The following is a 24,945-nucleotide window of genomic DNA, read 5'->3' as shown; positions in this document are numbered from 1 at the left end:
GCCCGGTCCACATAGTGTGCTCCAGGCCAGCTGGGGCTACAGAGACATCCTGTATCAAAACGCATCCCCCCTTTGAAAAATAAGTGGTGGGCCAGCACTAGATTGAGAACTATTTGTGACTAATTGCTGCTGGGTGAGGGAGAGTATGACATACATACAACCACTGGATGGGCTGACTAGACTCCAGTGGACATATTTACACTGAAGGACACTGGGTATAAATACCCAGAATAGGACTCCGCATGTATGGCAGAGTGCATAGGATTCGGTAGGGGAAAAGGGGGAGGCCTGGGTGGTGGACGGGGGTCTGGATTTCAGTGGGAAATGCATGAAATTTGAAAAGTTCAATAAAGAAATTTACAACTAAAAGAAAATCATGAATTAAAAAAATTTAACACCCACCCCTCAAACAGCTTAAAAAATGAAGTTGTGCTTGAAGTTGTGCTCATTTCATCTCTGAGTATTATTGGTGAAATAACTACATGTATCTCTGAAAAATCTCTCTCTTCCATACCAGTAAAGAACATCCCCATTTCATCACTGTATTTATTATACAAATATTACAATTCATGAATTTATGTTATATGTGTCAACTTATTATATGTAATGCATACCCACATATTTAATTTCGTGCTTCTGAAAGAAAAGCGATCATGGTATTGTTTCCCTTGTTGAATATATTCTTGAACTTTGGTCTGAAAATATGCCAAGAATCATGTTTGAAAATTGGCCCCTGAAGATGACATGTTGTGTGATGTTCAGTGCCCTAAATGAGGAGCCCTGGCATTATCAGGCAGAGAGCAAGGAATACACAGGGTTGCTTACATTCACAGCAGCTCCTGGGATTCTGTTGCATCGTACATTACTAATAATTTTTTGGTTTATTCTAGACCTTCATAAAACTTCGAGAGTGGTAAAAATTTACCTCCCAAATAAAAATAATAACTGAACAAAAATTTGGGAACAATAGTGTAGAGGCAAACAAATGCTACAGGTAAGAAATTTTCAGGTCCTTAAATGGATTTCCTATGCTTTTTGTGAGAAAATTGAAAGAATACGAATTTTTAGGGGCATGATATTGTAAAAAAGTTCCTGTTCATTTATTTGTTTCCCACTAACTTTGGTGCACAGTATTCATAAACTTAAAAGGGATTAGATCAGTTAAACTGAAGCAGGGACTTCATTAAGAAGAATTTATGTACACATATCATTTGAGACTTTCATAAGTTATATCAGAATTTGTGACAACAGAAATGTAGAGTTGATAGATGAGGTTCTAAAAGTAATAATCAGAGTTTGAAAATGTAATTTTAGAACAAAATTGTCTTGGGATTGTCCAGTAATGAAAATATCTTATTATCAATGATAGTGTATGTCTTAATGTAGACTATTATAATCCTATTACAAGTGAGATTTGTTTGTAGAGTTTATTGACATAACAAAAGAATGAGCAATAAATAATATATTAAAGTTGTTTTCGCTTTGTTCCCTGTAAGTGTAACACTTCATTTAGATTTGTTGAACTAATAGTAGCTAGGAGCAGTGTCATGAGCCTGCTCTTTGGAGTTAACTTGTTTTGTCATAATCCTGAACTCAACATGCTTGTGTACTGAGCTCTCATAAGTCATTCAATCATTCTGCACCCCCTCGTCTTAACATAAGTGGATAACAGTAGTATACACAAAGTAACATTTTATGGAAATCAAATTTGTTACTAAAGGAATTCGTTTAGAATCATAACAATTTTATTGATATTATAAAGTATGCTAACCTTTATGATATCGTATTTAAATATCAATGTATCACCCGTCTATTTTGTCAATGAATATTTTTATAGTCATATAGCACTGTAAAATAGTATAAATGTTGAGACCACCAAAAGTAATTGTAAAAATACTATTACATACATATGCAAAAATTATTTTGAAATCATTCAGGGTAAGTGTCACTTTTGATTTCTCAACAATTTAGGACAGTTCATCATGAACAGCTGGAATTATACAACTGAGCCTGACTTCATCCTGATGGGCCTGACAGATTCCAAGGAGGTCCAGCTGGTCCTCTCTGTGCTCTTTCTCCTGATATACCTGGTTACGGTGCTGGGGAACACAGGGATGATTCTCCTCATTCATCTAGATGCCCAGCTTCACACCCCGATGTACTTCTTTCTCACCCACCTGTCATTCCTGGACCTCAGTTACTCAACTGTCATCACACCTAAAACCTTAGAGAACCTGCTGACTTCCAGCAAGAGAATTTCATTTGTGGGCTGCTTCACCCAGCTGTACTTTTTTGTCCTCCTGGCAGCTGCTGAATGTTTCCTTCTGTCCTCAATGGCCTACGATCGCTACGTAGCTATCTGCAACCCTCTACACTACCCAGTTCTCATGTCCACAAGACGCTGCCATGCCCTCCTCACTGGATCCTACATGATTGGGGCTATGGATTCCTCTGTCACTGTCTTTTGCTTAAGTACACTTTATTTCTGCAACTCCAACATCATCCATCACTTTTTTTGTGACACGTTTCCAATTTTAGTCCTGTCCTGCAGTGACACGTACAAAGCTGAAGTCACCATATTCATTTTAGCTGGTTCCACACTCCTGCTGTCCCTGATCACAATATCCTCATCCTATGTGTCCATTCTTTCTACCATTTTGAAAATCAAGTCCACTTCAGGAAAGCAAAAAGCCTTCTCCACGTGTGCCTCTCATCTCCTGGGAGTCACCATATTTTATGGCACTATGATATTTACTTATTTGAAACCAAGTAAGTCCTATTCCTTGGGAAGGGATCAAGTGGCTTCTGTGTTTTACACTATTATGATCCCCATGCTGAACCCACTCATTTATAGTCTCAGAAACAACGAAGTGAAAAGCGCTTTCATTAGAGTTGCTAAAAAGAGAGAGGGCTCCAGATGGTTACGATGATAGTGGTGCTAATCATTTAAAGTCTTCTTTACCATTTTAATCTTGAGCACTTCATTGATTTCTCTCTGTACATACAAATTACAGCCTTGTTGCTATGTATGTGGTGCTTCCTATACTCATACGTGTTCTTGGACATTTCCAGGAATGCAGTTTTAGAAGCCTGTGTCAATTTGGATATTAAGAAACACATGTTAAGCCTATGCACTATCTATCTATGTTCATAAAGGCAACTAGTATGTAAAATGAGAAAATTTATTTTTTATTCTTAAACATATAAAATACTTCATGTACTATGAAATTTTAGACAATCATATTATAGAAAGATAATTTTGGCCCAATGGCAACAATTTCAGAATTTATTATTTTTATAATATGAAATAGTTTTTCCTTAGTAAGTGAATTCTTACACTTCAATTTCCTCAGCTTCACATAATAAAAACTAATTCCACACCAATGTGATAAGAGAATGGGTGTGATGCATTAAAGATAATAGTGAAGATTTCTGCTGATTATCATTGTATTTCATGGTCAAATTTAAATATGCAAGGTGCTTGAAGAATATGTACAGATGTATATCAAACTATTTTCAGTTAGTTAAATCACAATTTTGCAAATAACTGGGAGGATTAAAATCAGTTTTTCTGGTTTGAATTTACATATATTATTGAAACTAAGTTAAATTATAGGTAAATGGTATAAAGTTGATGACAAGGTGGGAATAAAGTTATGAGGAAGAAAAATACTGAATAGTTATTGAAGTTCACGCATCCACTTCTCAATAATTGCGACTGTATGTCTACATGTGACATACAGAAACATTGTCTTTTCTTCTGTAGTCTTTTAAAGCTTTCTTTTTTCACCTAGAAGTCTAAGATTTTATAATATTTTTGCCATGATGAGCTGTGAGTTGAATGTGTTCGCAATCTTTTGTGAGACCCATACTCTCATCTTGCACAAATTTGCAACTGATATCCTATAGATTTATCAAGTTAAAAGTCTGTATGTAGTAATAGGCCTGTGTGTACACCTACTAAACTCTCAAAACACATCACTTTGAATCAAGTTGTTACATAAAACTGAGGCATAGGATGAGCCGCATGCAGAGAAGGCACCAAGAGATTAACTTGCAGACATTGAGAAAGTTTATTCAAGCAGGTGGTGAACTCAAGGCCACCTCCTCCCAAAGAACTCATGTTCCCAATTCAGTTCCTTTGCTGTTTTTATAAGTCCCCCTCAAAGCTATTCTTTACTGTTACAGAACTGTTGGGTTTAAGCTCCAGTTTGCTTGACTACCGTTGCAAGTGCCCTAAGTCAACCAAAGGAAAATTCCTTCTGAGGGCACGTTTACAGAGGCAGGTATCTAGGGCAGGATTTAGGATATTATTTAGCAGAGTTTATTGCTGGTGCCTTAACAAACAAGGAAGTTGCAAACGTATGGACATTCCACTATATAACTATGGTGTTTATTTCTCAAGATAGCTCTCTCCATTAGAGCTCTGATTTCTTTGTTAACATAAGTTGTAGTAAACACTTATAAAACCACTAAAGGCGAGTACTGTATATGTTGTAAAGTATAAAAGCCAGTCATAAAACAATACTTGAACACACACGCACACACTGACCAAAATGCATGGGTATATTTCTTTTCCTCATAAAAGTAGCTTTGTTCCCTATACTGTTTTATTGTCTTTTATCTGAACATTTTACCTTTGTGAAGAGTTTAAAATAAATTCTTGAATTAAATCATTGGCAAATCTTTAATTCAATTTTGTAAGATAACTCTCTAAGACATAAAGTTGACAATGAGTTTATTTTATCTTGCATGCCAGAAATGTTTTCAGATACAATACTAAAATTTTATTTATTTTTAGAATTTTAATCTCCATAGCCTATAATCTCAGTTTGAAGTTTCTTTCTCCTATTTAAACATTATTTTAGAAAGTGTTTTATTCTAAACTCATAATGATTACTATAAAGATATGTCTTTAAATCACACATTATTTTTGAAATGTACATTATTCATTTAAAATTATACTTATATTTATTTACTTTCCTTGTATGTGTTACAGTGTGTTTAAAATCAAATACAACTGTCCCAATTTAGTATTTATTTTTAAGCTTTCACCTATTCAAATTTACCAGTTTATTCAATGATTCATCATGTGTATACTATTCCCCATTTAATCTATTTCCAAAGATTGGCATTATACCATATCAGTATCACAGAATATACAATTAAGTTTAACTCTGGTAACTGTGCTGCCTATAATTTATATTTGTTAGTATTTCTATTTTTGTTTATAATTAGTAATTGCAACTTAATAAACGTCCAAAATTAACTCATTTGCTTCTTTATTCATTTCTGTTCTTGGCTACGCTTCATGATAGTTCAGATAGTAAAGCTGTTTCCTAATTTACTGTCATTTTTATTGTGACTACTTAGTATTGTGAATGAAATTTCTCCCAAACCAACAGCAAAAACCTGTGTCTTCAATGGAACCTCCTCAAGACTGGTTACCTGATTAGCACTTTGGTAACCTAGTACAGGAATGGTATGGATCCAAAGCGTACTAACAGTTTGTCTTGGGCTATCCTTAGTCACCTAAAAAGTCATTCTTTGCCCACCTTTGGGTGGACCAGACCTTCTGTGAGCCACAAAACCTTTTGGGGATATGTTAGTTTAACAGACCACTAGCTTTCACCAACCCAAGGGCTAAAATATGACTGGAAAATAGCCTTGTAAATATATTCATAACATTAGACTAGAACTGCTCTTAGCCTTGGAAATTCTTTCTGCTGTTAATGCAGAGAAACTTAATTGGACAGAGTTTCAGAGATAAGTGTCACGTCTAAATGGGACATCTAAATAACACTCTCACAAGGTCCAGTTAACACTGCAGAAGAAAGGCAGAAAAAATTATGAGTGCTGGATACCAGAGAGAGGTGCAGGGAAGCATTGTTTTCAAACAGCATCCAAAGACTATAACAAAAGCCTCCTTGTTTTGCTTATGAGCACATTTCTGATGCTTCCACTAGTATATTTTCAAAGGTTCTTGATTAATGGATTTCTTTTAGTATTTGTATAAAAACTTAATAAGCACTGACTGTTTTGGAACATAAAATTTGGGGTGACGTAAATCTATGTTTCTCCCACCTTGGTCATTTATATTTAACTCCAGAATAAGCTTTTTAACAAGCTTTTATCCTCTTTAAGGTAAGAGTTATGTTTCTGTATTGACAGGAGACATAAGTCACAAGCATGTAATTTGTTCACTTACACCATTCAGTTGTATTAGTACAGCATATTCGTAGGAATGTGAAGCCATTAGTGTTTTTAATTTTGAACATATTTGAGCAATTACATACATACGTACAATGCATTGTGATCATACTCACCTCCCCCCATTACACTCTTAACTCCCTCCCATTCCTTCATCCCTTTGCCAAGTAGTACCCCTCCTATCTTCATATCGTGTGTGTCTGTGTCTGTGTCTGTGTATGTGTGTTAGATGATCTTATGCAAGTACCCATAGCTCCTATGTGCTCATGATTGTGACAGCCATACCATTATCAGAAAACCATATTTCTCAGCACCTCTTTCCATCATCCATCACTCATAACTTTTCTGCATTTCTTCTGCAATGTTAGCTTGACCTTGTAAGGGGGTTATTTGGGCATCCCATTCAGAGATGAAACTCAGTAAGCACTTATCTTGGAACTCTGTCCAGTTAAGAATCTTTTCATTAACTGCAGAAAGAATTTCCAACATAGTATTTACAGAGCCGTTTTCCAGTCATTTTGGCATAGAGATTTAACTTGTCAGCTTTGTCTCTTTGTGTTTGCATCAATGGTCAACAGAATCTGTAATTTTGCAGATAACATCCAAATGGAGAAATTATTCAACTCTAATTAAGATATTTTATCATCTTTATAATATATGCCCAAAGCATTTGTATAATGGGATTATATCATTATATAGCCGACATGAACTATTTGTGCTTGACCTAGGATTTCTTTATTTTATCCTTATACATTATATTCCACATCAGATACTGTCAAAAGTAGTTTATGACATATACTTTATATTATGGAGTCATGGTAAAATATTACATAATATAAACATGAATTTTTTGTATAAAAATTTATTCAACAAATAATTTTTGATATCTTTTCAGGATTAGGAAAGTCTTAAGTTCTCTGCTAGATGACATTTAACCACGTGACAGTCAATAATGTGACTTAGATTAAAATAATATTTTTAAATGAAATCTAACATTCATATTATTACCTTTTTAGGATATTAGAATGGGGCAGCTATGCAGCTAAATTTCCTCTGGTCTGAGATATATGATATTTGATATTTTTTAATGAAGGCTGACTTCAAAATATATCATGAGAACATGTAAATTTTCAAGAGGATTCAAGGAGACTCTGACCTATGTATATATTTTAGACAAAACATACTCTTTATTTAATCAAAAGTATTTTTTAAATGTTATCATACTATATCCCTGAGTCCTGGTTGATTTTATTTACTTATTTATTTTCTCCAATGGTCCATTCTTTGAAATAATCCACATTACTGAAGAAAGTACATGTTTCCCAGGCTTTAGATAGGATTAAGCTTTGAAAAATACTTTCCAAACAGTTCTGTCTTCATCCTTACACTCTGCAATGGAACCACTGAGACTGTGATTGGGATATACATGAAGTATGTCTGATTCTGGAAGAATCCAGTTTCACTCCTTGAAAAAAAAAATAGGTAGGAGGGTCAACACCATCTTCAGTTAGGAGGTACTGCTGTGAAAATATCTGACAAAATTCCTGAAATAGATTATTTTATACTAATATTTTATTAATTCAAAAATACTTTATAAGAAAATGTAAATATAGCTTCCAATAGGAATTTTATACCTGGGCTTGACAAGCTTTCAAGTTAAACAACAATTTGTAACTAAAACTTTAATCCCAGGGATTCTCAGAAGTTTATTACAAAGATAGCATGAAAAAAGTCTCACCCAACAATGCAAAAGTTCAGCTCTGCAATGTACTTTTAAACTGACATGATATTGGGATTTAGAAAGAATGTTACAAACAGCTATATATTCATATATAGCAATCACGTAAGGGACTTATGGCTTAAGCAAAGGTGAACTTTCTTGAAATTTATTTAAATTTCTGCACCAATTAGGTCACATCTTCACAGGGTAAAAAGTAGTTGGTTTAGAGAAAATATAAACAAACTCAAAATAAGGAGGCCACCCAAAATATTAAGGAAATCATGGTTATAAAAGAGTGATAAAGCAGAAAAGGATGGGGATGGAGTGATGGTTCATCAGTAAAGAAGAATGTCTGCTCTTGCAGAAGACCTGGGTTCAATTCCCTGCACCCACATGGTGGCTAACAATCATCCATAATTCCAGTTCAAGGGGATCAGACAACCTCTTCTGACCTCTGTGGGCATTACATGATACAAGGGCATTTCCGTACATGCAGGCAATACACTCATACACATAATAAAAAAATAATAATAAATAAAAATTTCCAGTATAATTCATACATAGAGGCATTTTTTTCTCTTTAGAACTTAAGTTAGTGGTTCACACTGGTTTGGTTGTTAAGTCCAGGGACTACTGACTCGACTGAAGTCATCAGTCTGACTCATCTGTCCTCCTTATAACTTATATATATTTGTCTAGGTCGTCTCCTCATCTCCTGAAACTTGTATTGGAAGAAGTGTTGATAAAAGGAAAAAATGATTTTAAGGTATCATCTGCTATTTCTAAACTTTATAGTCATGGGTCCATGGCACTTATCACCCATAATCAAGCAGGATCAGGTAGGCATATATATTTTCCTTTATCAGTGTCAAACCTGTCTATAGGTGACCAGATGTGCGGAAGCTTATACACACAATTACTTAGCTTGTTTCTATAAGTGGAGGCAGACGACCTAACAGACTTAATGAGTACCCCTCCTCTAGATAATCCCTATTAGCAGTCACTTTTTGTCTTCCAGTTTACACTCAGGCTAGGCCTGAATACAGAAAAACAGCAGCTTTTTCCATAAGGTATGTGGATTAAGGATATCCAAAAGGATAAGGATATATCCTGGGGAGCTGTTCCAGGAAAAGCCTGAGATGATAAATGGTCACCTATCTTTAAGATAAAGGAACATCTCCCTAATCTTCTTTGTCTCCCTCTCCAGCATTTCCTCTAGAAATAACATTCCATTCTCATTCCAAACAACCATGAGAAAAGATGACACCTATCAGACTAGTCACTAATTTCCTGTCTTACCAATGCGGACTTGGATACCTGTGTCCTCTTCTCCCTAAAGCAGGGGGCATCTGTAATATTCACTCTACTCATGTGACTCTCTAAAGCCTGTATGACTGTGAAGAATTCTTTCCAATTTTTGTATGGTTAATCTTATTCTGCCTGTGCAAGACACATCATCTGTAAAAAGCACTGCAGCAAACATTGTCCCCCATGTATCAGAAAAATCAGCCAAATTCTAACCATTATATAAATTAGTAAAGGTTTCCTAGTCTGACTCTCTCACAGACTGAATTTTAATATCCCCTGAATGTTCCCTCTAATTTTCTTAAATTTATAGCTTGTCAGTTCATATTACATTTTTAAAATTAGATAGGAAGCAAGCCTGAGAGGTCTCAAGATAAATTCTGTTTAAAAAAAATCATTATGCCTGGATTAGAAAAAAAAAACATGTAATAATTTACCATACATAATCTTGGACTAAGCACCTCTAATATAGAGAATAAGGAAGATATTAAAAAATAGCATGGAAAATTTGGAAACAGGTGATTTCAAAATGATCTTTTCCTTTAGTCTGTCCATGTCATTGAAACTAGAATGTGGAAAGCAAATATATGCAGGGCATGGTGCAGCTGGAACGTTATTAGCATGGAGGAACTGTCTCAGAGAAGGAACTATTCCGTCACAGAGAAAAGCAGGCTTAGAGTCACAGTGCAGAAATAGCCAGAACTAAGACCAGAGGTGCCCATATCTCCAGCTTCCCACCTGAGCAGGCTATCCCATTTTGCCTCCCATTGCTTTAGCTACTTGCTGGTAGTAGCTTGTCTTTTGTAATGTTTAGCCCTGGGGTACTGTAAATTTATATGAGATTCCCAGATCTAACCACCACAGAGTGTCAACTACATTTGGTAACTGGCTTGTGTTGAAGATATATGATGAGAAAACCTTTAAGTTCCCTTTAGAAACCAACAAATGTGTCATTCAAAATGTGTAAAAATCTGAGTTTCCTTTAAAAACTAGCAAATATACCATACAAATGATGTCAAAATTCAAAATAGTCCCAGTTAAAAACAGGCTTATATCACGTTAAATGAAAGGCTGGAGAGATGGCTCAGGAGTAAAGAGCTCTGGCTGCACTTGCAGAGGACCCAAGATCGAATTCCAGCACCTACACAGTGGCTAACAATTGTCCATAACTCACTCCAGTTGCAGGGGATGTGATTCCCTTTTCTGATCTCTGTAGGCATTGTATGACATAGGTACACTTACATACATGCAGGTAATACACTTATACATATAAAATAAAAATATTAAATAAAATATCAAAAAATAATCCATGGTGAACACCAAAATGGAAAAAAATTCAAGAGGGTTGTAACTAAAGATTAAATGTCTATGGTTCAGGTAATCCCCAGAATAGTATGATCCCATAGAGCTCAATAGTACCAGTAAGTTTCCAGCTGTTTCCATCATGATTTATAGCATGTGGTTATTAAGCCATATGGTGGCAAGGTCACATGGGTCATTATCAATCAGAAAATGTTACTAACCAAGATAGTGACCAAGTTGTCTGGCTGTCCACATATTTATAATAACATCAACCAAGATACTAACCAGATCAAGTAGTGGGAGGTTGCCTCATCTTGATGAGAGCCTCAGTCAAGATGGCTACAAATCCACATGGCTATCTTTAGCCTATGGTGATATTAGCTCCAAGAAAAATGTACCTATCCCCAACCAGAGCTTGAGGCTGGTGGGAGCCACATATTTCACAGATCAAATGAGAACAGCCACTCATTTTTCTTTAAGAAAAAACTCTAAGTTATATTAGACTGATATGGCAGGAAAAAGTTAACCTCAGTTATGTAGGTCCTAAGGAACAAAGCAAAGGATTTTCACATTTCACATCAAGGGAAAGAGTCCATGTTTCTTTTCATAAAATGCCTAGTGCTGTCCTCTGGAGACCCTTGCTCCTAGATACAGGTGTTGTTGAGATAGACATCAGTGATGGAAGAAAAACTGGGGAACTGTATCCAGTGCACATTGTTGGGCTGTTACTCTGAGCTCTTGAGAGCACGTGTCCAATGTCCAGCCTGAGTATAGCATGTAACGCTCCATGTTCTCTGAAATTTGAAGTCCTTAAATCTAGTTAGAAAAGCAGTTGCTTTTGGATCATAAGTTATTAGAATTTCCGGGGTCCCTTCTTGGTCACCACAATTATACAGGGGAGAAACCGGGTCCCCTAGATGTTGCTTAGTCTCATTCATAAAAGAATTTAAGAATTGACTCAAATAGAAGCTTTAGAACAATTTTATTAGAATTTAAGAAAAAAGTCTTCAGAGCAAGCAAGTTGTAAATCTCAGCAGCTGCCAGGAGGGAAATGGAGGTGGGAAGGAAAAAAACTATAAAATGGTTTAAATAAAGTTATAAAGAAGAAAATGATAAAGTATGTTTTTCTGAATTATACAGAAAAGCAGTCAGGACTTAAAGACCTCACTTGTGCAAGAGGTACACAAGAACTGCACTAGGAGGCAGGGATTCCGGCCAGGAAAAGTCTACCATCTCATTAACCCACCAGGTATTTCACCCATCTCTTTAGCATAATTTAAGGTGAGCCCACCATCCAATGGGTGGGCCTATGACCAGACAATTGACCAGCAAAACTGGAGAGTTTTGTCTTTATCCAGGCCAGAGAAAAAAATCTTAGTCTTAATCAGTTTTATATGGTTTATTTGCTACATTAACAATGCTATTGCATCTTTTTATTGTTTTTGTTTTTTGTGTTTAAAGACAGGGTCTCATGATGCAGCTAGAACTAGCTAAAGCTAGGCAAGAACTAGCTGTGTAGACCAGGCTAGCCTGTCTGTAACACACAGATCTTCCTTCCTCTACTTCCTCAGTGCGGGTGTTAAAGGCTTGCTCCACCACATTAGGTTGAGATTCCATCGTAGTCTATTGGATTGATTATCACCAAGGAATCAAATAACAACAAAACCTAGGAAGAATGGGGCCAAATTACAAAGGTTATATGCATGTGGTTGGAATATAAGTACTGCTGACACTATGTGTCAGTTTGACAATAAACAAACTTATAATACAACTGCATCACTCCTGAGTATATACCTCAAGAAAGCACAGACACCATCCATTGAAGAACTATACACTCATGAAATTATTCACAATAGCCAAGACATGAATGTAGCCTAGGTACCCATCCACAGAGGAGGAGTTAAAAAAACATCTGACATACATGCAGAGACAAGTAGTCCTCGTTAATTAAACATACATACCAAATCCTGTCATTTCTTTAAAACATGGGTGTAAATAGAAATATCACTTTAAGTAAAATGGATAAATTGAGAAAAACAAATGCCACGTTTCACTTCATGTGAAAGCTAAAACAAACTTACATTTTTAAAAAAGGTAATGCTTAGAAACAGGAAGATAAACAGCCAGTGTGAGGAGTGGGGACAAGACAGGAAACTAGGTATATGATCCGAGTATGCTCTACACAGCTGTAAAAAAATTGATGATGAAAATTATTAATATGCACAATTAATTTATACTAATAAAATTAAGATAAAACTAAAGAAATGAACACCAGTGTCCTTACAAATGGTCCTCAAGCATAGGATACACAAAAAGTAACATTTTTCCTCACACCAAAATAGTCACTAAATTCTGAGGTCATATATACTTTTTCTAAAGAATTATTTTTCCATGTACAGGAAAATTGTTAACATTCATTACTTAATGGGAACAAAAATTCATGTCAACATTTATGTCAAAGTTTCCAGGGCAAGATTCCCAAGACCTTTGCTCTTGTTCTCATTTAGTCATATTCTTCATTCTCGGTAGTTTTGAGAAGATTTTAGTGGAAATATTTACCTTTTATAACTTATGTTTAAGGCAGTTACATTCCTTTTCAGGAAGCATTCAACCTAATTATGTCGTATGAGTTGAGCTTTTTACCACTAAATTATTTGCAACATGTTTACTAATTTAGACTTATCTTTTATTTGCCATTTTCTTAAACTAAAATACACTAAGGCAGGAATCAAGAGTGCACAAGTGTCACACACTAATGAAACAGTTGACATCAATAAATCAGAAGAGAAGCAGCCATCCCTAGGATCCTTCAAAATGTGTACTTATCAGGGGACTGGAACAATAGCTCACCCATTAAGAGCACTAGCTGACTGCTCTTACAGAGGACCCTGCTTCCCAGAACCCACATGGTGGCTAACAACCACCTAAGATTGCAGTTCCAGGGGATCCAATGCTCTTTTCTAGCATCCGAAGGCACAGGGCACATTGATTCACTCACATATATGAAGGGAAAATACTCGTAAACATAAAGTAAAAAGTAATTAAAAATTTGAAAATGGAGAGGAGGGCTGGAGAGTTGGCTCAGCAGTTGGGAGCTCTGACCCGGATGTGGTTCCCAGTACCCAAATGGCAGCTAACAACCATCTGTAACTCCAGTTCCAGGGGAATCTGAGGATCTCTTCTGACCTCCACAGGCATTGCATGACACAGATACACTTTCATACATGGAGGCAATTCATTCATACATATAAAGAATAAAAATAATAAATAAGATGCTATAAAATGTTTAAAACTTGAAAAAAATGTTTATTTAGCAGCTTGGGAATTTCCAGTTCACTCGGTGATTGATGAGACCCCAGTCAATACACAGTTCATGACATCATAGAGTTTATAAAAGTCTAACATAACAGAGATCATGACTTATAAGAATTTTAATTTAAAATGAGCATGAAATATTCAATATAGAAAATGCTATTAAAATTTGTGTTTTGTGTGCAAAAGGAAATAATTGAGAGAAATTAATGTAATATGAACAAGTTTAGAATAACTTTCACTGACTTCTGCTAATTCTTGTGTATTCTATTGTTTGTATCATGCACATTTTAACCCTGGTGGAAACATACTTTTCAACTTGAAATGTTTCTTTCTGAAAAAATTATCATTCTATTATTAGGGTATTATGAACAGAGTACATGCAACTTTCAAAAAGTATTCCCTTCCATAGTACTTATAATGTCCTGGCATAACTAATGTGCTGTATGAATATTATGCTTCTGAAATGTAATGAAAGCATAAAAATATAGTGCATTAACAAAAAGAGAGTAGTTCTGTTCTTCCTTGTAAGATTCCCGGTGGGGGAGGGGGAATGGAACTTTTGAATCAGTCCTTCAAATTTGGTCCTTGAAATCTTGCCAAAATTTTTGCTTAGAAATTGGCCCCTGAGGATGACCACATGCTGTGTGATCCTCAGCATCCTTACTTGAGGTGCCCTGGAGGTAAATGGTACAGAAACAAGGCACATACTGTCCTACTTATATTAGCCAGTAACTTCCTTGGATTCATTTGGTCCACACCTTCCTAGAGAAATTGATTTTGATAGAGACCTGGGCAAAATATCAAGAATAATTTAATTTACTTCTGAATTTAAGAAAATGAACACACAAAAATTCAGAAACAATAATCCCATCAAGAACAAATGTTCTCACAGTGACATTTTCAGATTTTTTTAACAGATTTACTATTTCGACTGTGAGAAAATTTGGGAGTTGAATATTTTCAATCACATGATTTTGGAAAATGATTTTTTCCTTCTGTTTCCTATCAGCTTTGGCTCAGAGTAAGTATCATTAAAATTGTGGGGATGTGAAAGAGCCAAAATACAAGAACTAGGTAAGAATGTAAGAAATCACTTGGCACTTAGAGACGTAATATCAGGATTGTGACGACAGAAATCTAGAATTGATGAAATGAGATCTTACAAGTGATGATCATATTCTGATAATGTAATTTTAGGGTAAATATGATTTGAATCATCAGAAAAGCAAACATCCCTTTGTTCTTGATACTTATATGTCTTAATACACTCTATTAAAGATCAGTAAAAAAAAAAGAAAAAGATACCTATTTTTACTTGGTGCCAATTAATATTTCAAAGAAAGGAGGAAGAAATGATATACTAAACATTATTCTAAATTTGCATATTATGTTAGTGTAACATTTCATTTAGGTTTAATGAAACAAAAACAAGGGGAACTACAGCATCATGAGCAGGCTCTTTTGTCTCTGCCATGATCATTTACTCAACATGAATTTCTATTATAGTAGCATAACTTATCTGAATCTTGTACATTTTTCCTTATGTAAAATGAAGGGGTGATAACAGTGCATACAATATAATATTTTATTTAAAGTAAAGGCATTAAAGGAATATCATTTAAAATCATATCAGTTTTATTGGTATAACAGAGCATGTTCCAACTTATATTCAGAAGTAAGTTTGTACTTCTATTTTGCTATCAAATTGTTTATAGTTGCATAGTGTCGTTAAAAGTGTACTGTTATTTCTGTCCTCTTCTTTACCCCTGTTCTATGTCCCATGAACCTTAGATGCAGAGGTTATATTGTAGATGTGTCACTTAGACCTGGGCATTTCATAGACGATGTCTGTGTGATGATCAAGATTGTTTGAGATGTTCTATATGAAACATACAAAAACTCAACTAAAACATTTACATATTATATACGTGTATGTATTATGTAAATACACAAAAAGCTTTGTGAAATCATGCAAGGTTTGAATCACCTTTGATTTCCCTACAGTTCAGGACAGGTTACTATGAACACCTGGAATATTACACATGAGCCTGGTTTCATCCTGATGGGACTGACAGATTCCAAGGAGGTCCAGCTGGTCCTCTTTGTGCTGTTTCTTCTCATATACCTGGTGACTGTTCTAGGGAACATAGGGATGATGCTCATCATTCATCTAGATGCCCAGCTTCATACCCCGATGTATTTCTTTCTCACCCATTTGTCATTCATTGACCTCAGTTACTCAAACGTCATCACACCTAAAACCTTAGAGAACCTGCTGACGTCCAAGAAGAACATTTCTTTCACAGGCTGCTTCACCCAGCTGTACTTTTTTGTCTTCTTGGCAGCTACTGAATGCTTTATTCTCACATCAATGGCCTATGACCGCTATGTAGCTATCTGCAACCCTCTACACTATCCAGTTATTATGTCCACAAGACTCTGCCGTGCCCTCCTCACTGGGTCCTATGTGATTGGAGTTATGGATTCTTCCCTCACTGTGTTTAACATGATATCATTGAATTTCTGCAAATCCAATGCCATCCATCATTTTTACTGTGACTCCTCTCCACTTCTATTTCTGTCCTGCACTGATACACATGGCATTGAACTCATTATAATCACTTTTGCAGGTGCCACCATACTGCTGTCCCTTATCCTGGTTTCTGTATCATATGTGCACATTCTGTCTACTATTTTGAAAATCAGTTCCACTTCAGGAAAGCAAAAAGCCTTCTCCACGTGTGCCTCTCATCTCCTGGGGGTCACTGTGTTTTATAGCACTCTGATCTTTACTTATTTGAAACCAAGTAAGTCCTATTCTTTGGGAAAGGATCAAGTGGCCTCTGTGTTTTACACTATTGTGATCCCCATGCTGAACCCACTCATTTATAGTCTCAGGAACAGAGAGGTGAAAAGTGCTGTCATCAGAGTCATGCAGAAGAGAGAGGGATACAGCAGTTAGAGAAACAGAGATGCCAATCATTTGTCTTGTTTTCCTTTCCTTTGAGTATTTCCTTGGTGTCTAAAAACAATCAAAAAGGATTTTTTTCCTGTTTCTGAAGATTTTCTCTCATACAAACGTATTTGGACATTTCTAGAATAATGTGTTCTAATTAACTATCAAGAACACATGTTAAACCCATAGTCTAGATATTTTTGTTTTTAAGGATAACTAGTTTCGAACATATGAAAATACGTTTGCAATTCTTAAAATTGTATCATATAAAATTTCATGCTTGTTAGAATTTTAGATATTTGAATTATTATAAGGATAATTTGGGCAGTGACAACAGTTTCAGTATTCATTCAGTTTATAATATGAAATCATTTGTTTGATAGACAATCATTGCTAAGTCAACAAATTTAACCCTCAATTTCCTCAGTTACACAGGACAAATAATAATTCCAGGTCCATGGAATAAGAGTGGGGATTTACTGTGCTTAAGGCAACAATAAAAAATGCTGTCTATTAACATGAAACAATTCCATTTCTGTCATCTTTTAAATGCACGCTATTGTTTCCTGAAGAATACTCACTCTTGTTTTACAAATTACTTTAAGGCAATTTAATCCATAAGCATGTATATACCTTAACAGTTCTTAAAAGGGAGGTAATCAATGGTTTCTAAATTGGAATTTCCTGTAAAATACCAAAGTGGGATTAAGTTATAGGGAAATTGTATCCTCTAGTGTTTGTGACAAATTCAAAAATATTTAAAGTTGAAAAGGCAACGAATGACCATAATACTTACTATCATGATGTATATGTCCTTTTTAATAATTGTCATAGTATATCTCTATATGACAGGTAGAGACAAAATTCATATTTCTAATATGAAGGTGTTGAATCATTCTGCATTCATTTTAAAGTCTAATACTTGATAATCTCTTTGTCATTGCAAACTGTAAGGTGAATGTGGTCACAGTGTGTGTGTGTGTAAGGCCAGCACTCTGGTCTGTCACTGCTTTAGATATGATACACTGTAAATTTTTCAAGTTCAGCATCTTCTTGCAGTAATGTCCTTTTTGTAACTGTTAAACATTTAAATTTATTTATTTTTATTTCATGTATATGTGTTTTACCTTCATGTATGTAAGTGCACTGCATGTGTGCAGACCTGTAGAGGCCAGATGAAGGCATCAGATACTCTGGAACTGGAGCTACAGACAGTTATCTACTTTATGGGTGCTAAAAAGTAAACCCAGGTCCTCTGGAAGATCAGCTACTGTTCTTAACCAAGGAGCCATCTCTCCAGTCCCGTTAATCCTTTGAAAACCATACTATTCTAAGATAGCGATTCGTTTTTCTAACCTCTACCTCGGTATTTTTTTATCTGATAAATATAGGTCTGTAGAGTTGTTTAAAAATAAGAAGTTCTGCCAGGTATGGTGCTGCCCGCCTTTAATCCCAGAACTTGGGAGGCAGAGGTAGGCAGATCTTTGTGAGTTTGAGGCCAGCCTGGTCTACATAGTGCGTTCCAGGACAGCTGGGGCTACAGGGACACCCTGTCTCAAAAAGACAAAAAAATATTCAAAAAATTACAAAATAAAAAAAATAAGTAAGACGTTCCCTCATGCAACAGATGGCCAGGCACACAAAAGGTCACAAATGATCAAAGTGTAGAGATTAAGTGTCTGCAGAATGCTGGTCCTTGGACAGGACTCCTATATTAAATTTCACCCACCCAGGTTTCAGGGACCATCGCAGAAGAGGACGTGGAAAGAATATAAGAGCCAGGGAGGAGGTGCATGACTATATGGAAACAGAGTTCTATAAGCTCCTGGGACCCTGCTCATATGATTCTATGGAAATGGTGTCAGCATACACAAGTCCCATGTAAACTCAGGCAGACAAAAACCCAGCATAAAACTGGGGAAATGAAAAGCGGACCCCAATGTTAGCTGAAGAAATACTGGCAAGTGCTTACTATTAGGTGAAGAAGAGTTGATCTTCCTAAAATAAAGGACCCTAGATATGCTGCCTAGACCTCAGTTGATGGACTTGAACTGAGGAATGTCTGTGGACACTGATTTGACATGGTGGGATTTAACACAGATTACACGGTATATGGGTTCCAGTGGGGGTTGGGGGGCTATGAGAGGGTGCCAGTGGGGATGGAGGTATAAAGATGTTTTAGACTAATTGAGCCAGGCGTGGTGGCACACGCCAGCATTTGGGAGGCAGAGACAGGCAGATCTCTGTGAGTTCAAGGCCAGCCTGGTCTACATAGTGAGTTCCAGGACAGCTGGGGCTACAGGGACACCCTGTCTCAAAAAGACAAAAAAAAAAAAGTGTTAGTTTGATTGAGATGTTCTCTATGAAATACGTAAAAATTCAATAAAAACAAATTTAAAAAATAAATTCTTGCCCAGCATGGTGGTGCACACCTTTAATCCCAGCACTTAGGAGGCAGAGGCAGATGGATTTTTGTGAGTTTGAGGCCAGCCTGGTCTACTTAGTGAGTTCCAGAACAGCTGGAGCTACAAGGAGACCCTGTCTCAAAAAGACCAAAAGAAAAAAGTTCTTGAATCAAATGGTTGACCCAATTTATGTCACTTTTTGTGTTCATATATGTGTGTCCTCTGCATGCACTCTTGTGTGGGTTCATGTGTGTTTGAGATGCATGTGTGTCTGTCTCTGTGTGGTGGTCAGAGGATAATATAAGCTGGTGTATGCTGCTCACCACATTAGTTTTTCAAACAAGTTCTCTGGCTGAACCTGGCACTCACCAATTGGCTAGGCTGGGTGTTCATTGACTTCTGGGGTCTGCCTGTCTCTGCTAAGCCATACTAGATTTCCAGATGTCTTCCTACATGCGAGGCTTTTTCTATTGGCTCTGGGACTGATCTCCAGTGCTTGCATAGATACACTTTACCAACTGATCCATGCCTCCAGTCTTCCTTTTATCATATTTTATTAAGGTAGCACCCTAAGGCAGAGTCAATGGTGAATTTATACTTTCCAGAGTGGCATGAACTTTACCAGATAAAGTATTAATATTTTCTTTAATTAAAATAATTGTTCATGTTCTATTATTGCAGTGTGAATTATTTTACTTCTGGCTAAACATTTTTAGAATACATAATTCCTGGGCTGGAGGGATGTCTCAGTGGTTAAGGGCACTGGTTGTTCATGTAGAGTGCCCAGCGATTCCCAGCACCCACATGGTAGATAGAAACCGTCAGTAGCTCCCATTCCTGGGAAATACAGAGCCCTCTTCTGACCTTCACAGACATTGCATGACACTGATGTACTTACACACGTGGGCAATACAGGCATATACATAAAATAAAATAATAAATAATATATTTTAAAAGAATATATAATTCCATTTTACAAATGTTTAATTTTCATTGTTAATTTTGTAAAATTTCTAAAGTGTTTATATTTATTTACTTGTGTGTGTGTGTGTGTGTGTGTGTGTGCACACTTGGGGCCCGGGGAATATGTACAAGCATACCATATTGAGTGTGCGGTGATCAGAGAACAATGCAGCCGTTTTCTCCTTCCACTGATGGGCTCTAACTTAAATAACCAGGTTTGGTACCAAGTACCTTTATCCACTGAGCAATCTTGCCACTAACCATTGCTAAATTCTTGGAACAATTACTACATAGAAATAATTCAATCCAACCATGGTGATTTTATTAATTATTTTGACATTTATTATTAATAAAAAATTATATTTATTTTTCATAAACATTCTGAGTGATTAAACTGAGATTAATGCATTTTATTTTTTTAAATTTTTTTCATTTGTAATTTTTTTTCTCTTGTCTTCTGTGTGAAAGCTTCACCTTATGACCCCAGATGACCTGGAATTCACAATTTAGAACAGGCTGGTCTTTATCTCATAGAGATCCGTCAACCTCTGCCTCTGGAATACTGCAACTTAATTCATGTGAGTCATGTGTGTTTGTAATTAGAAATCAGACTTTTAGGGCTGAAGAGATGGCTCAGAGTTCAAGGGTATTGGCTACTCTTGCAAAGAACCTGGGTGAAGTTCTGAGAACCCAAGCGATGGCTAACAAGTGTAAGAAACTCCAGTTCTACGTAATCCAGCTTCTTATTCTGACGTCCAAGGGCATTGCATGACACAGGTGCACTTAAATACATGCAGGCAGTATGTTCATACACATAAAAAATAAAATACATTTCAGGTTCTGTGAACTTCCCTCATATTTCTAGTCATTTTTTTAAACACATGATTTTACCATGTGTTAAAACTTCTACTACCTGTGTTAGTCACAAATGTCAACAGTATCTACAAATACCATCTATAGTTATCTATAAATAACATCTAAACTGCAAAGAATCTTAAATTTTAATTAAAGTAAAACAAAGTTAAATTCTTTATAATTAGAATATAATGGATTATGGGTGGTTATATAATTGTAATCTAATCAATATGCAACATTAGAATTAACTGAAAAATTTAATTATTACCTTCTTACATAATATTGTTGGTGTACGAAATAGTTTAAGCTGCAATACTTTAGTCAAAAGATTTCATAAAAATGCTATATAATATAAATATAATTCATTTCATTTTTATTTTTGTTTTATGCTATGAGCATATTGCCTGTATGTATATAAGTGCACCCTTGTTGACAGTGCCCACAGAGGTCAGAAGAGGACCTTGGTTCCCTGGAACTAGAGTTACAGAAGGTTGTTAGCCACTATGTGGGTGCTGGAAATCAAACCTAGGTCCTCTGCAAAAGCATCCAGCACTCAACTACTGAGCTATCTCTCCAGCCAATAAGTATAATTTCTTAAAATAATGATTTTTATTAATTCTTTGAGAATTTATTCATCATATTTTGATCAGATTCACCCTCCTCCCACAAATCATCTCAGATCAATCCCAACTTTCCTACCCACCTAAATTCCTGTCCACTTAAAAAACATATCATTGAGTCTAATTTGTGCTGCCCAAATACTCGAAGATGTGGGACCATCCACTGAAGTAGTATGCTTGACCTCCAAGGTGTCACACCCTTTAAGAAAACTGACTCTCCTTCTCCCAGCAGCTGTGAATTGCCAACAGTTCCTCAGCTAGGGGTGGGACTTCCTGTTCACCTCACTCCGTGCCGTGAGTTTTTCTGGCTTGGGTTTAAACAGATCTTGTGCTTACTGTCACAAGTTCTGTGAGTCATATGTGCAACTGTCCTGTAGTGTCCAGAAAACATGTCTTGACAGTAATCCACTGCCTCTTGGCCTTATCATCTTTCTGCTTTGTCTTCTGTAATTACCTCTGAACCTCAGCAGGGATATTGTTGGGTACTTGGCTTATGGCCCAAACAATCCTTATGTTTCTGGCACTTCTGCTAGCCTCTGAATTCTTTCATTATAGGAATGCATCACCATGCCCAACTCAATCAGGAATTATTTCCAACAAAGAACAATATTATGCCAAAGTACAATGTAGTCTCTAAAAAATTCACTTATTTAGTATTTTGGCATGGCACCATAATCTAAATTATTACATATCAAACTATCTCAGACAGCATATTATATAAAGTATAATATGTACAAATAAAATAAGGAATTTATATAGCAAATACAAATACTAAAAATGTCTATAGATCATAATTTTATAGTTACTTCATATACATGGTATTTTGCATACATATTATAGCAGATAAGGCATTTTAAATTGTTGCCTTCAAACATTTTATCTATTCTCTTCTTACATGGACCGGGGATTATTATTTTTCTTGTGCAACTGAAGAAATTGAGGCTTAAAACTTCTGCAACTTTTAAAATCTTATTCTACTTATGTTGTGGAAAATCTTGTGACTGATTTTGCTTTTTGCCTTACATACCTACCATGCTGGAATGCAGTGCTTCTTCTTTCTTATCAGAGAGAAAACTTTGTAAGTCACATGGTTCCCAGGAATCCAAAACTTAGAGAAACTGAAACTTATCATGCTAATGGGGCATCTGGCCCACTAGATTGTAATAGGATACTAGTCTGCCATGCTAATAAGGGATCCCATATGCTGTGTTATGATTGGACTATTACCCCTATATAAGCCCATACTTTCCTTCAATAAAGCAGATCTGTGTCACTGAAACTGGTCTCCTATGTCTGAATGCAGCGACACTGGCACAGACTCCTCACCAGCCCTGGGGTCCAGACCAGATGGCTGATCAGAGGAACTGAGAGAGCAGGAGAGTGACCGTACCAGAGGAGAGCAGCCACAGCCGGCAACCACATACTTACACGATAATTTATATTAAAAGGGGAATCACTAATGAAGATATTGTGATTATACTAAAATTACATCTTTCATAAAATAATTATCTGCAATCAAATAAGTATGAAATATTGTCCAATATACATTTTATAATTCTGTACATATGTTCCTACTTTTTACACAAGTTTCCCTTTAAAATACAGATATTTAGACAAGGAGTTTATCATAGTTTTTTGTTGGTGGTGGTAGATTTTTTTTTTCAGTTTTCAGCTATAAAACCAACTATAAAAACTACATTGCTGGAAATGTCTATTATAGTTTTACATGGAGAAAGAGAAACATAAACAGAAAAAAATTCAAATTATTTTTAGAGAAACTTTAATTATTCAATATGAATAAATCAAGAAGAATTCAATGCTTATCAGCACTTTATCTTAATAGCCTGGGGACCTCTCTTTTTTATATGACTATCATGAAAGGACTTTTTACTTTTTTTGGTTCTGGGGCTCTTAAGGTGTGGTTTCAGAACTGCAGAAGATATGCTACAGTACAATCAGAGAACATGGAGAAATCCATCTGGTACTGACACCCAGGCTTCACCCCACTGGCTAGCTAGTGCAGTACTAGAAGGTGCTATGGATACTAACCAAGGAGAAAAGTAATCATCAGTCTTACCCAGCTGTAAACCCTGTGAGCTACAATCACAATAGGCCTAGAAAGATATGCCCATTTGTGCAAGAGTGGAATAAATGTTATTAGAGTAACAAATCACTCTCTGATTAGATCTAAGAGGTGTTCAGCAAGTTAAAACTCATACATGGCACCATTATCTCTCAACCCTCACTAGAAGATGGTGACTAACACAGAGACACCCCCCCAAGTGGTCAGTGTTTAAAGAATAAGAGACTATGGACTGCTTAGCCATAAATGTAACACCTATTCCCCACCCTCTTCTCTCAAGGATCTAAGGTCATTGAAGAAAAGAGGTTGGAAAGATTGTAATAGCCAGAGGTGGTAAATGAATACAAGGAAACTGTTGTTTGGACACCACAGTGCAGTTATACATATGAACCCACAGTACTTATGACAGAATGTGTAAGATCTGTTCAACTACAAGCTTGACTGGGAACTAATATGGGTATAGGAATTGAGTAAAATGATGCACTTATCTATGAGTATAACAATAAATCATTATGAGTCAGATCAATGTTATGTCTATTTAGCAGAATAGTAACAGGCTCTCTCTATGATCATTTTATAATATATATTCTTTGAAGAGATCACCACTCTCTACAGCTAACAGCCAGCCCAGGCATAGAGATTAAATCTGCAGGCTCATTATCCCCCATTCTTTTCTTTTCTTTTTTTCTTTTTTTTCTTTTTTTTTTTTTTGTCTACAATGTGGAGAATTTAATTAAACCAAGAGATCACTATTTTCATGAGGGGACACTAAATTAAAGGGAGAACAAGCAAAAGTGCTCATCCACAGTTTCTGTCACCTCCGTACTTTTCATAAACACCTAGAAACCCCATGGGATGGTGTTGTGGGGTGCTTCACCAGAGATCACTCAGATAAAGTTTTGCCAAATGAAAGTCATTACTGGCCAGGACTACTACACAAGGTGTTGGAACCGATGTGTGTAGCCCTGAGCAATCTCTAAGGTAAGTTTTTATACAGAGAAACCATAACCAGGGTGAAAAGCTTAAGTTCCCAAGATTACAGGTTAAGGAGAGCCCCCTTAACATTTCTATTCTATTAAGTAACAATTGCTATTTTGCAGAATCAAGTCAAACCTACAGAAGCCATAAATCTGCAGTTAGCAGCTGTACTCTGAGACACACTGACCTGTTCCCAAGACAACTGGGGCCCTGCTGATGTGCATTCCCATACC

General features: G+C 36.1%; 2 protein-coding genes across 2 annotated transcripts; both read left to right on the top strand.

Annotated features, from left to right (window-relative positions):
• The first annotated feature begins 1,982 nt into the window (after positions 1–1,982).
• LOC103731429 (olfactory receptor 8H1-like) lies at positions 1,983–2,930 on the top strand. The gene has a single exon (XM_008829789.1). It carries the CDS (start codon positions 1,983–1,985, stop codon positions 2,928–2,930), a length of 948 nt encoding a protein of 315 aa, XP_008828011.1.
• A 12,942-nt stretch (positions 2,931–15,872) lies between these two features.
• Positions 15,873–16,814, top strand: LOC103731448 (olfactory receptor 8H1-like). Its single transcript, XM_008829799.1, has one exon. The coding sequence runs from the start codon at positions 15,873–15,875 to the stop codon at positions 16,812–16,814; it is 942 nt and encodes a 313-aa protein (XP_008828021.1).
• Positions 16,815–24,945: the final 8,131 nt, after the last annotated feature.

This window comes from Nannospalax galili, unplaced genomic scaffold (genome assembly GCF_000622305.1).
Source record: "Nannospalax galili isolate Female #2095 unplaced genomic scaffold, S.galili_v1.0 scaffold674, whole genome shotgun sequence".
In the NCBI taxonomy this organism is placed as follows: domain Eukaryota; kingdom Metazoa; phylum Chordata; class Mammalia; order Rodentia; family Spalacidae; genus Nannospalax; species Nannospalax galili.
Note: the sequence above shows the minus strand (reverse complement) of the source record. Positions and strands in the feature narration are given on the sequence as shown.